Source organism: Notechis scutatus, chromosome 1 (genome assembly GCF_049901735.1).
Source record: "Notechis scutatus isolate UNSWTSFEM ecotype Mainland chromosome 1, rNotScu1.2, whole genome shotgun sequence".
In the NCBI taxonomy this organism is placed as follows: domain Eukaryota; kingdom Metazoa; phylum Chordata; class Lepidosauria; order Squamata; family Elapidae; genus Notechis; species Notechis scutatus.
Window position 1 is genome coordinate 226,959,082 of NC_142009.1, and position 12,649 is coordinate 226,971,730.

Below are 12,649 nucleotides of genomic sequence, written 5' to 3' on the forward strand. Positions count from 1 at the left end.
TGGATAACAAAAGAAAAGGAGAGACTATTTTTATCTTTTCTTCCCAACAGCTCCCTGGGACCCCCAGAAGGTATGTTCCTGGGAAAATCTCCACAGTAATACCTAAGTTTACTATGAGTATACACAGAAGACTCACATCTCTCTCTCTTCCTTTTACAGAATCTTCCATTGGCTCGAAAATTCTTAAAAGCAATGCGATTTTCCCTCCCAACTTATGAAAAGGACCAAAGGATAAAACTTATGATTATTATAAAAAGCACAATTTCTTATTAAAGATTCTAATTACAAAAGAAGTAATGATTATAAAAACTGTACCGACACAAGAGCCAGAAAGGATGGTAGCAAATGCAGATGTTAAATAATTTTAAATAAATGACATTTCAGATTTTAAAAGATAACAAAATAGTTTTAAAATAATAATACCACCACTGGACTAAGGGGAAAAAAATCAATGGTCCCTAGGCTATACCAGGCACAATGGGTCTTTCCCCACCTCCATTAACCATTGCATAAACAGAATCTAGCAACCTCTTTTGTCTGCCATGTTCCTTGGTATTGTCTTAATCTTTTCCCCAATCCATGAGCCAGACACTCTTAAATCATTCTCAGCTCTACTGTGATAAAATGTTAGATCCTCCCTTACTTTGTCACTGTCCAAAGGCAGCCAACCTCAAGATGTATAAAATCTATTAGGCTTTTGTATCTTGAGCTTAAAACAGAAACAACAGACTCAGGACAGAGAATGGCAGTGGGAGCTCTATATGGTGCTGGTAGACTTTTCTGCCAGTTCAGACGAGTAAAAGGTTCTGTCATTCAATAGTTGGGAAAGGCAGCTGTCTACTATAGGGCTCTAGCTAGGAAAGGTCTCATAATGCAGTGTAGCATACTTGCTTGCAGAGAGGAATCTCCAACCTTGGAATCTATTTCTGCACAATGCTGCAGAGGAAGTGTGTAAGTACTGTAGAGCCTTTTGGGGTATAACTAAGACAAAGTTCTCAAAATCCCTTCCACCCCCAATGAGGGAGCTCAGGTGCCAGAACCTCCCCAAGGCTTTGCCAACTGAGGGTAAACAGGGAAAAAAAGAAAACGGTCATACAACAGCTCTGTTTTCCTGCCACAAAAACTCATTCACATCAAGTCCAGAAGGCAAAAATAAAGGCTAGGCTCGGTGATTCGAGATCACAGCCCTCCCATTCTCCTAGCTTATACTCAGGAAGAGGAGAAAAACTGCACTAGAAGGCAATCTTTAAAAAAAACAAAACACTTTATTTTAAAACCTGAACAACCACCTTTCACTCCCCAAGTGGAAGAAAAGAGTTTCTCCCATACCTTGTGCCTTATTAGCATGAGAACAGACTAACAACACTGGGAAATGATTATTCTACTGTCCCTTTTTTCTCCTGTTTGGATTTTTCTGCTGATATGTCTTTTGCCCTCCAATAAATTAATATCACTATGAAGTACATTTAAAGTATCAATTCTTGCTCAAACAGGAGACACATTGACATTTCACCATTTGAAAAGTGCAGGTGGTAAAACAATACAACATAAATATGAAAGGCTGCATTAAGCTGCTGAATTTTCTAGGAAAGATATACTAAAACTGGTAACTGACCAGTGATGAATCTTCTGCAGTATGGGAAATGGCATCTTCTAAACTTAGTTCCTTCTTCCCATCCTTTTCAATAGGCCTATAGTAAACAAAAGTGTATTCTAAGTAAATGTTAAAACTGAAACGGTATAATTGACTTAATTACTTTTTTCATAAAGACATCTGATGTTGAAAATGTTGGTGCCTGCTATAAATAAAAGGTAATTAAAAATCCATATACTTTTATTCTAACATACAGGTAGTTCTCTACTTACAACCATTCATTTAGTGACGATTTGAAGTTAGAACAGCATGGAAAAAAGTAACTTATGGTAATAAGTCAAGGACTACCTATAGTAAAATAGATTTATGGAGTATAAACCTTTAATTATGTAAGAAACATTTACAATTGCATATAAGATCTAGAACTCAATCAAAACCATGAGCAGAATTACAGAAAGAAAAAAAGGAGTAATATAAAAAAAATCTTTATGTAATGAGCAGTGGAACTTGTTTTTAAAAAAGCAATTGTCCAAATAATTACTTTAAAAAAATATAGGACCATTTAAAATAAGAAATAAGAAAATCCTCTTAATTACAGAAGAGACAAACTTTTTTTCCATTTAAATCAGTTATTATCATAAGAAGATCAGACTGAATAGAATTCCCATCTATCTATCCAAAACATACTTTTGGGAGAAGGGAACATATATCAGGCTAGAGCATGGTTTAAAAAGAAATTGTAGTTTTGTTTTCTTAGTTTTTTTCAGACAGGACAAAAAAGATCAACAAGGATGGACTGAAAAGTATCAATTATTTTGCTACATTTTCAAAACTTATATATTGTATGCATGTTTTAACTTTGGGGAACAGTAATGGCTCCAATTGTACAGTATTGAGTGGTTAGGTTTACTAGGGGGAGATAGCAAATCTATTTCATGGATTGTAAAAAATGTACTGTGTACGACGATACTTTTAAAATTGTATTACTAATTATGAAAATGCAGCTGATTCATCTGCAACTGATCTCTAAGATACTTACCTGATCTCACATTCTGGCTCTAATTCAAAGTCAAATTCCAGGTCCGTAGTCTTAGCTACTTTGTGCTGTGAAGACTCCTCTGAAATTTTTCTCTTTCTTAGTAATTCAAGCTGGGTGCAAAACAAACTATCTTCAGTGGGTTAAACAAACACAGACTCCTTATAGCAGCTTTTAAGAGAGCTAGCATTTCCCATGTAGCGTGCATCCCTGTTGCCCATTCTTTTTCTTTTAATTACTATATATTTGACCTTCAATCTGACCCTATCAACTTCCTTGCTTTGTATTGTAGAGCCTTATATATTTCCATAGTGACTATGATACATTTTTTTTAAATAAGGACAAATTATGTTTTAAAAATGATAATTATAGTTAAGTCCACTATTTCAATTATGTATTATCTATAAAAGTCATTCGTTTCTTACTCTGCTTCTATCTAGCTTCAGTCAAGGCTGCTAACAAGTAACATAACATTATGAAATTAATAATAAAGCCAGTATAATTTATAACAGTTAGAGCATAAAAATAAACTCAATAAAAATATCTATACATGTAAACTAATCACCCAGATATAGTAATAAAGGAACAACTAAGCTTTTGCGGGTTTCCAAAAGGTAAGGAAGGAGGCAACTGATCCCATTTTAAGGAGCAAGATATTCCATTTGAAGGGAGCCCAACAGAAATTGTGTTAGCCCTTTGAGGGAAGCCTGGTCAGAAAACAGATTCAACATGAATTCATGTAGGATCTTGAATATCTTGTGTTTTCTTTCCCTTTTTTGCCCATAGGAATTAAGATAGGGTCAATTTGAATTTCTTGCTAGTATTTTGTTTCCTGGATTTAAAACACATTTTCAAAACTTTTGTTCTTTAGTTTCTCCAAGTTTATTTCTGACTTATTCACATCTAAGCCGCACCACCTCACCAGCACTTCATGAGGGGGTGACTGACCATCCATCCATCCATTATTCAAAAAGTCTTTAAAACATGGGCTAGGATGGCTGGCAGAACTCTTATGGGAATATTTAATATACATTGTATGCTTTATTGCTCTGCTTGGATATCAGCTTCTGTATTCTTTTAATTTTCAAATTATTTCAAATGTTATAACTATAAACACACAATGATTAGATGATAAGGACATGAGGGGCTATTATCAGTTCCTTCTACTCCATGCATGGCCTTCCAACATAATACATAATTCTATATATCAGTTCACTTTCCCTATTTACCTTTAACCCTAAGATTAAAACACCTTTGTGCCCATTAGTGCCATCAAGCGTGTTAAATTTCATATTAATCCCCAAGATTTCCTGTTTTCCTGTTCTGTCACTTCCAGGAAGCTGGAATAATGACAGCAGCTGCATGAACTCTTTTGAACCTCCCTACAATCCCAAAGGCAAAGAACTTCCAAAAATAGAGAAAGAACTTCCTCACATGGACAACTTACTGTTGTGAGATGTTCTAGTGCAGCAAAACGTTCCTCCCATGTTGCTGTGGATTTCTCAAATGCTTCATGCCTTTTCAACAGTTTCTCTACACCTTCCACAGTTTGGCCATAATCACCACTAAACAGGTAGGGTTCCTGGGCAATGAGCCAAGCCTCAGCCACTGAAGCATCTCTGGAAAACTGACACACCTCTAGCACTGTTTTAGGAAAAACAAACATGCAAACAAATAAGCAAAAAGGAACATTACATATAGTCAGGACCTTCAAATGAAGGCAAAGATCAATCCCCCTTACTTAGAATTATTAGAAGATCTGGATTTTCATTTCTATAGAGAGAGAATTCCATTTGCACAGAACAGTACAAAGAGATGAGCCACTTTATGCAGTACTCACACAAGCGAAGCCAGTCCCAGCGTTTATCCCACTTTTCCATCATCTCCCTCCTCTTCTCTGTCAGTTGTAGCAACTTGTCTTTTATCTAAAAAGAAAAAAAAATGTTTTTTGGGGCTAACGATTTTTTATACGTTTTGTCTTATTTGTTCACATTTCATTTTGTGTTTCCCATTGAAAAACAAGCTCCATTTGGTTTATTCATGACAATATTATAAAAACTTTTAAAATCCACTGTAAGTTACTTTGCAGAGGATTGTGCCCAGATAGTGTGCAATAAATCAGAGACAAATTCAATTGTCATATAATGCAGCCATTGTGTAGAATCTTTGCGCCCAGAGATGCTTCAACTTTACTTTAAATTGATGTGATACTCTCAACTAAATTAAGGTATAAACTACAATCAAGATCACAAACAAAATACGAGTGAAAAACTAAGATGTAAGCTGTGCATCATAGCAGCAAGCCTATTTTTGGAAAGTGTGTTGCTCCGTTTGTTCCTCTTTAAGTAGTAAAACCTCAAGGGTCAAGAAACAAAGTAAGAATACTGAACTTTCTCATCTGTTCAAGCTTTCCTCAATGCCTTCCAAATACATTTTCACTAAGCAGGCTTGTGTCCACTCTCAGGGAGGGCTGAGAGAATAAAGTAACAAGGGAAGCCTGGCTATTTGCATCCTTTAAATGATAGTTTTCAGAGTGGGCAATCTGATGTAAAAAAAATTTTCCTTTTTTTTTTCCCCACTATTCCAAAAAAAAAAAAAAAAAAAAAAAACACACACCCTGTTTTCCCCCGCGTGAAATCGGCGGAAAAAAGGATAGTTGTAACATTTATATTTGAAATAGTAAATTAGAATGGTTTAAGATTTAATAAGAAATTAAAATGTTGAAGTTTTTAATAATGATTGATTTTAAAATGTAATAAAATATGCGATACAATGTATTTAAACATTTTTGGTGGATAGAATGTACCAAGCAGAACCAAATTGGGTATTTGTTATGCTGAATGTTAATTTTACTAACTTAGGGGAGGATAGAAAGGCATCATACTCTGATTAGTGATTTCAGGAGAAATTTTTTTTTTTTATTATAAGAAGAGATAGAGGGATAATTGAATGGGCAAAAGATACAAATTTAATGATTTAACTAAGATGGATTAAATAAGATAGAAATGTGAAGAGTGATATGTGCTATTATTTTAGCCCATGCAAAGAGAGGTAACTGGGGCCAAGGTACTTTACTAAAAGATTTTTTTATGTTTGTTTGTGTTTGTTTGTGTTTTATGAGAATATTGGGGAAATTATTGTAGAAAGACAGGGAAAGATTCAATATGTAATGATTTGTTTGTTGTTGAAACTTTTAATAAAACTTGTTTTAAAAAAAAAAAAAAAACACAAAGAGCCACCTTTGGTAACTGAAGGAGACCCTTCTTTGGTTTTTTGTTTTTTTGTTTTTTCTGCCTTTAAGATGAATTTGGAGCTCAACAAGTTTTCTTAGTGTTTATCACTAACAAATCAAAATATATGTCTCTCTTTTCATTCACAACTAAGTCCTTACAAGATTCTGAGAATTAAGAATGAGGAAAGAATTATCTCATTTCCAGCAACCCATGGTATTACTTACGCCTTTAAAATCTAGATGGGACAACACTTTAGAGTGCTGTAAACAAAACAGATGCTTAAATCTCTTGTAAAACCTGCCATGGAGCTCACACTCACCTCAGCTGCATCATGGAGCTTGCGCTGCAGTAAAGTTTTCCCAAGATCAATGCAGGCAGTGAAACTTTTATCCCTAGTGGCTATCTCAGACTTTATGTCCTGATGGTATTTCATCAACAATTCCACAGATGACACATCCCTTAAATTAAGTACAAACAATTCTTAATGAGAAAATAAAACATCAGGATGATTTTAGAGGTAATATTTTACATCTCTGAATATAAATTGAGAAGCATAATGGGTCAAGGACTGAGCAAAAAAAGGACAAAAGAAGTAGTTCACCTGGGCTTCTCCTGGGTATCAATCTGCCGGATCACACTCTCCATCCAGGACATGAGGTCTCGCACCATGCTGAAGAAACGGAACTTCTCGGCTGTATCAACTAATTGAGCCCGCCGGCCCTCACAAGCATCCAACAAGGCTTTCCAAGCTTTTACCACCTCCTGTTCTTGCTTCTGGATGGCCATGGCCTTTTCTCCAGCATAGGCTGCCAGCAGGCGTGCTGCCACCTCCTGAAAATGCTGAACCTGCCAGAGCAGAGAACACTTCTTATGGAGAGGAGGAATCACAGGGACATGTACACCATATAGCAAGGTAAGGCCGGGAATATAACTCTTACTCAAACCCACTTTCTAGCATTAAAAATGGGAACGTATCTGTCCTTTACACTAGATAATGAAAATGTTGAAATAAATTTGATGTGGATACTGTACTGTAATTCTGCTAATTCAGGAGTATAATTTCTTCTGGTATTGATTTCAAAAGGTTCATAGACTAAAAAGTTTTCCAAGGGTAAGTAGTCTCAATTAGGTTAAGTACATGCATAAAGTTTATTGGCTTCTGGCTAGATCTCACAAGCTCCCAGTAAATTGGCCACCTCACCCCAGCCATCAAATGGGAGAGGATACCACCAGATGGCTCCACATGCTTTTAAGAAGCTAAGAGGTTACCTGCACTCCCAACAGGTGAATATCTCTCTCAAAGGTTTTATGCATCCTGTGGAAGGACTCAGCTGTATTGACATCTCGGCCCAACTCCTCAGGCAGCTCCTTGTGCTTCTCTTCAATAAGAACCTGGATCTCACTGCCATCATAAAAGAACTTGTGCAGATCATAGGAGGCTGTCAACAACTGCATTCTGGTGTCAATCAACTCAAGCAGGTCAGCCCAGCTTTCATTCAAACCATCCCTCCACTCTGCAATCGTGGCAGCTTCTGGGTGGATATCGATCAGCTGATCAGTTCGGTGAGTGACATTGTTCACCCATTCCTGTCCCAGGTTTCCTGTTTCTCGGGCGAAGTCACGGAACTTTTCCCTCAGCAGCTAGTCAAGAACCAAACCAGAATGAACAAGCTTTTTCAGCTATCAGACCTGCTTTTAATCCCAAATTTAAACATAGAAGTACCTTAAAAATGCTGCTTCCCATGTTCTCTTGTTAAAGACTGGCTATATTCTTTTTACATAACTTTATTAGGCAACATTGAAATAGTATTCATATAATTATGACCACCACAGGCAGAGTTACTCATAAACGAGGCTGTGTGCTGCCCAAGATTTTACAGAATGCATCACCCTTTTGGCACAATCAATTTTTTTCAACGGTTTAGTATAAACATTTCAATTTTAATATTAATGTTAATGTTTTAACTTTTAATGTCTGATGTTTTAATGCTTTAATCCTGTAATTATTTTATTCTATTATTTATGGAATTATAAGCTGCCTAGAGTTGCTTGGAAAGAGATGGGTAGCATACAAATTTAATAAAATATATAAATAAAAATGTTACCATGTACTGCATGTACATTTTAATACAAATTAACCTCAATTGTTCTCTTTATTTTCTTTGACCCTTTAAAACCAAATCTACAACCTTCAGTCAATAGGCAGCTAGGACAAATGTCAGTTCAGAATTTTTTTTGAAGCAAAAGCAGCTTCAAAGATTTCTCAAAGATAAAACAGTATCACCATGATAATAATTGGGTAACTTTTGAGCAATCAGTGAGAAATAATATTTTTGGAGCATCACTGTGGGTCACACTGAAATTGATCTATTCCTTATTAATAGCTATTTCACAACACCTGAGGGAGGTATTTTAGGAAATTTCACAATGATGATGCAAATCAAAAAATATGTTAATCCACAGAGAATTTATGGAGGTTTGGCCTGCAGAAATGGTTGCTTAATTATCTAACTATGATCAGGGAAGGCTCAGACAATTATTTAATATGTTCTGAATTAATTAGAAATAATCTAGACTGGGGACCTAGCTTGGTTTTGTTGTTTACAATCTATAGACACGTATTATTGTACCTCTAGGGATTGGAGGCCTACAATTATAGACTGCATTTTCAAAATAAGGGAAGAGAGAGATCTTAATAAATGCCTTTTAAAATCTGCCATATTAACAAGAAAGGAAAGTAGTTGGGAGAATAATTCTAGCCCTATAATGGAATTACATTCTTCTTGACTCATACACCTATATCCAGTCTCTTATTTTCGTTGAAGAGAAGAAGCTTATGAATGTAAAGAAACAGTGGTAGTGTTATAGGTGTGATTCTTTTATAGATTTCAGAGTTTCATCAGAATCTAGTACCATAAATTAACTCTATGTAGGATTTATTACAGACACTTTTTCTAAAACACTATAGTGTTCTATAATATCTTAAATATCTGTTAAATTATTATGGCAAAAAGGCGTTATCTAGAGTTTCCTTCATCAGATGTCTTTCTTGCTTTTGCTTCAAGAAACACGAATCCTTCTAGAAAAAGCTTGTGATCTTTACTTTCCCCAAGAGTAATATATACATTTCTAACTACTAAAATATAGGCAATTGTAATGCACCTGTCAGCCATTTTCTGTCAAGCTATTGCAGGACATTGTGTAGAGTCAAGTTGCACCACTTGTAATCTATGGTCTACACCTCAAAATAAAGGGGCCACAATGAACTGCCCAATGGACATTCTCACGCTGCTTGCTCACAGTGGCATGGTCGAGGTCTTGACCCATCTCTGGGGATGATGCGATTACATCTCTCTCTGCAATCCACTGCTCCAGATCATCAACTTCTCGCTTCAGTTTGAACAGGTGATATGCAAGTTCTACTTTACGCCTGCGTTCCTCAGCCAGGTCTTTCAACCCTGCATATTGTTTATCTACTTGCCCCTGCAATCGGATGATATCTTCTCTGAAAAACCACAAAGACAAAGTTTGGAGACAAGTCATCTAAAAGGAAAGGCAGCTCAACTAAATCATATGCAATAGATAGTGATTCTCCTGGCTATTATATTCCAAAGATTTCAGGGTTACTGTTATCAAATGTACTCACCCTTCTGGGTGGCCAGCAGATAACAGTTTCTGAGCCCGATTGGCCAGCTGCTTGATGTTTTTTCCATATTCTTCTATGGATCGTTGCTGTCGAAGGTGTCTCTTCAGCATCACAATGCCACTTTCTTCATCCTGAGATGGTAAGTAATTGAATCTATTGAATCTTTGCAGTGAACAACAAGTCCAAGGAAAATAAACCCCCTTTCCATATGACCCTCCTCAACAGGCTTAGGTTACATAGGCTAGAACAGTTTTATAGCTTAATCTTCCTTTTCTCATTGAAAAGAACTCCTGGCTCACAAAATTTCTCCCTACTTCTTATAACCAAGGCCTTCTAAATTTTTACATCCTCTCATTGGTCAGCTGGAAAGGATGCAGCTCAGATCCACGGGACATAGCTGTGCAGGAATCAACAGGACAATGCAGAATTGCTGCCGAAAATGTACTAGATGAAGTCAGGAAGTATGTGGAAAGTAGCCAAAGAGTATATAAGTTATGAATTTAAGTGGGAGTAAGTTCCAATGGACTTGCTTCTGAATCAGGTTTAATAATATAAGATAATTTGTGAAAAATTTACCCCTTCTTCTCCCAAACTGTACATATTCCTAATGGCACTTAGGTAAGCAGTTCTTATCCTAAACAAAAGGTAGCTTAAGCACAGCAAAATGAAATCAGTGCTGTTGAAAACATTAATCACCTCCATTTGGAAGGAAATAAAACATTTTCTGTCATAACTAGGTTATGGTACTCTATCTTATTTTGCACGGGAAAGTAAACTACAATGCTTTGTGTATGAGAGACAAGAAAAGAGAGAAACACATTTTCTTTCTCTTTCACACATTGCTCTTTTTAAAATTGCTATGCAGGATGTTACACAATTTCCTATAAATTATCATACAATATAGATACATGCGCAGATGCACACAGGAAGATGCATACAATATCATACTGGATTCCAGTCATGTTTCTTTTCCATTAGTGAGATAAAAGAGAGAAAGGATAATTAATGAAACTGTAACTTTGTTCTCCCTAGAGCTTTTTGAAGATTAAAAAAATAGTCCCAATAGAATAAGATATGTAGGCCTTAACTGTCCCCAGGGATGAACAGGTCTACTTCCCAACCAACACTGCTAGGGTGCCATTGTCCAAGAAAGAAGCAACACGCTTTGGGAATGGTCTTCTACCTGGTAAATACTACTTCATTGGCATGGGAGGTGCTCTTACCTTTGGCTTCTCATCTGTCCCTACATAAAGTTCCTGTTCACTTATCCAGGCCTCTGCTTCTCCAGCATCTAAATAGTATCGCTGAGCCTCACTGGCTTCTTCTAGGCGCCGCAGCCTCTTCAAGGTTTCCTCCTGTAAGGTGCTCCAGGAAACCTTTAACTGATTGAGGCATTCTTTTGTGTCTCTGAAGTCTCCATCCTCTTCAGCTTTAGCCAACATGCTCTCTCCTCTATCAACAACTTCCTCAATTCGTGGGGCATGACCAGTTATTTCTTTCTGCAGGGTCTAGGCAAAGGATAGAACAGGTTTAAAGACAGGAATGAGTGAAATCAGAAACAAATTCAATAGAGTTGTCCCATTTATTAAACTGTATTCAGTATTCCCGATGGAGAATGAAAAAAGGCAGCAAGGTTCCAGGCCTTAAAGGTCATGCACCTCAGGCATGACATGCTTTGCAGTTGCTATTGGATGTTGTCAGCTTAAGAGAAAAGCGCTAGTTTAATTCCAGTACATATAAGAACAATTTAAGAATGCCTAATGCATGTACTGAAAAGGAGATTAAGATAAACATGAGACACCATATAGTAAAGACGCCAGGAGATGTTTAGTTCACAATTAGTTGTGTATGGAGAAAGGCCTTTAGACAAAAGCTTTGCTTCCTTTTGTTAACAATTACCATAAAGACAAAAATGTTTTTGAATGTTCATAACTATAACAAAAGTTCAGTTATTTTGTTATAAAGTAGAATTAGGTGAGGAAAAAAACATGCAACTATGATGGGGAGGCTCACCTGGTTTTTCTTTGTAAGTAGCTGGACTGACAAAAGATTTGTGCCGTGATCAGTGGACTGAGCAAGAGGGAGCCGTTCTTGTACCCAAAGCTGCATTAGAGAAGAAAGACTAAAGTAACATGCCAACATGTCAAAGTGTATACAAGAGAGTATGAAAGACATATTCTTACACAATTTTCTTAATATATGAAACAATTAATCCATGTGATCCATCTTCTGATATCTTCTCTCTAAATCAGCGGTCACCAACCGGTGGGCCACGGCCCACTTGTGGGCAATGAGAAAATTTTGGTGGGCCACAGAGAAATCTCACCCCAAGAGCACAACCCCAAAGCAATTAAACCAGGCTGCACAGAAACACAAGTGCTGTACCGCCCACATGGCCCAAAGGAACCCTCCCCGCCCACTCACTCCTTACCCGGTAAACTTGCCTGCTAAATTTCTATTTTTCCTTTTTCCAACCATCATCTGTTCTCTGTGCTGGGTGATTTAGATTAGCTAGGAAGCAGAAAATGGTTGGATTACTTGCTTTCCAGCTAGTCTTTAGATCTTCGGCTCTGCTTTTAAGTACAGACGAACCTCCCTTAGGACTGAAGGTTTGCTTGCAAGCAAATTCAGTGCAGACTCACGGCAAGCAAATTTGAGAGACTGAGCTAGCCGATGGCAGATAGATAGATCATTGAATGATTCTGTGAGCAACTCAATCTGCCTGCTTTGCCTGATATTGGGTAAAAGTTGCTCTTTTTTAATAAAAAAATCAATATTTACATACATGGTGTGTTGTGAGTTAATTTTGTGAATTTGCTTGCAAGCAAATTTTATGTGACAGATTGAGCTAGCCCATGGCAGATAGATAGATCTCTGAATGAATCTGTGATTCTTGAGCAACTCAATCTGCCTGCCTGCTTTGCCTGATTTTGGGTAAAAGTTGCTCTTTTTTTAATAAAAAAATCAATATTTATATAAATATTTATAATATTTACATACAAGCCATGCCCAGCCAGTCACATGACCACCAAGCCATACCCACAAATTAGGCCACACCCACAGAACCAGTTAGTAGTCCCTGGGATCTAAAATTATGAGTTTGGTGGTCCCTGAGGTCCAAAAGGTTGGCGACCCCTGGT

General features: G+C 36.8%; 1 protein-coding gene across 6 annotated transcripts in view; it reads right to left on the reverse strand.

Moving 5' to 3' along the window:
- Positions 1-12,649, reverse strand: part of SPTB (spectrin beta, erythrocytic) — a 127,576-nt gene that overhangs the window by 22,835 nt on the left and 92,092 nt on the right. For all 6 annotated transcript variants that reach the window (XM_026665619.2, XM_087950448.1, XM_087950446.1 and 3 more), the window contains 11 exons: positions 11,523-11,612; positions 10,733-11,017; positions 9,510-9,640; positions 9,164-9,368; positions 7,133-7,504; positions 6,465-6,709; positions 6,183-6,321; positions 4,471-4,555; positions 4,078-4,274; positions 2,634-2,743; positions 1,616-1,691 (listed from right to left, as the gene is read on the reverse strand). In XM_026665619.2, coding sequence (XP_026521404.2) covers positions 1,616-1,691; positions 2,634-2,743; positions 4,078-4,274; positions 4,471-4,555; positions 6,183-6,321; positions 6,465-6,709; positions 7,133-7,504; positions 9,164-9,368; positions 9,510-9,640; positions 10,733-11,017; positions 11,523-11,612 — 1,935 coding nt within the window. The remainder of the gene's footprint in view (positions 1-1,615; positions 1,692-2,633; positions 2,744-4,077; positions 4,275-4,470; positions 4,556-6,182; positions 6,322-6,464; positions 6,710-7,132; positions 7,505-9,163; positions 9,369-9,509; positions 9,641-10,732; positions 11,018-11,522; positions 11,613-12,649) is intronic.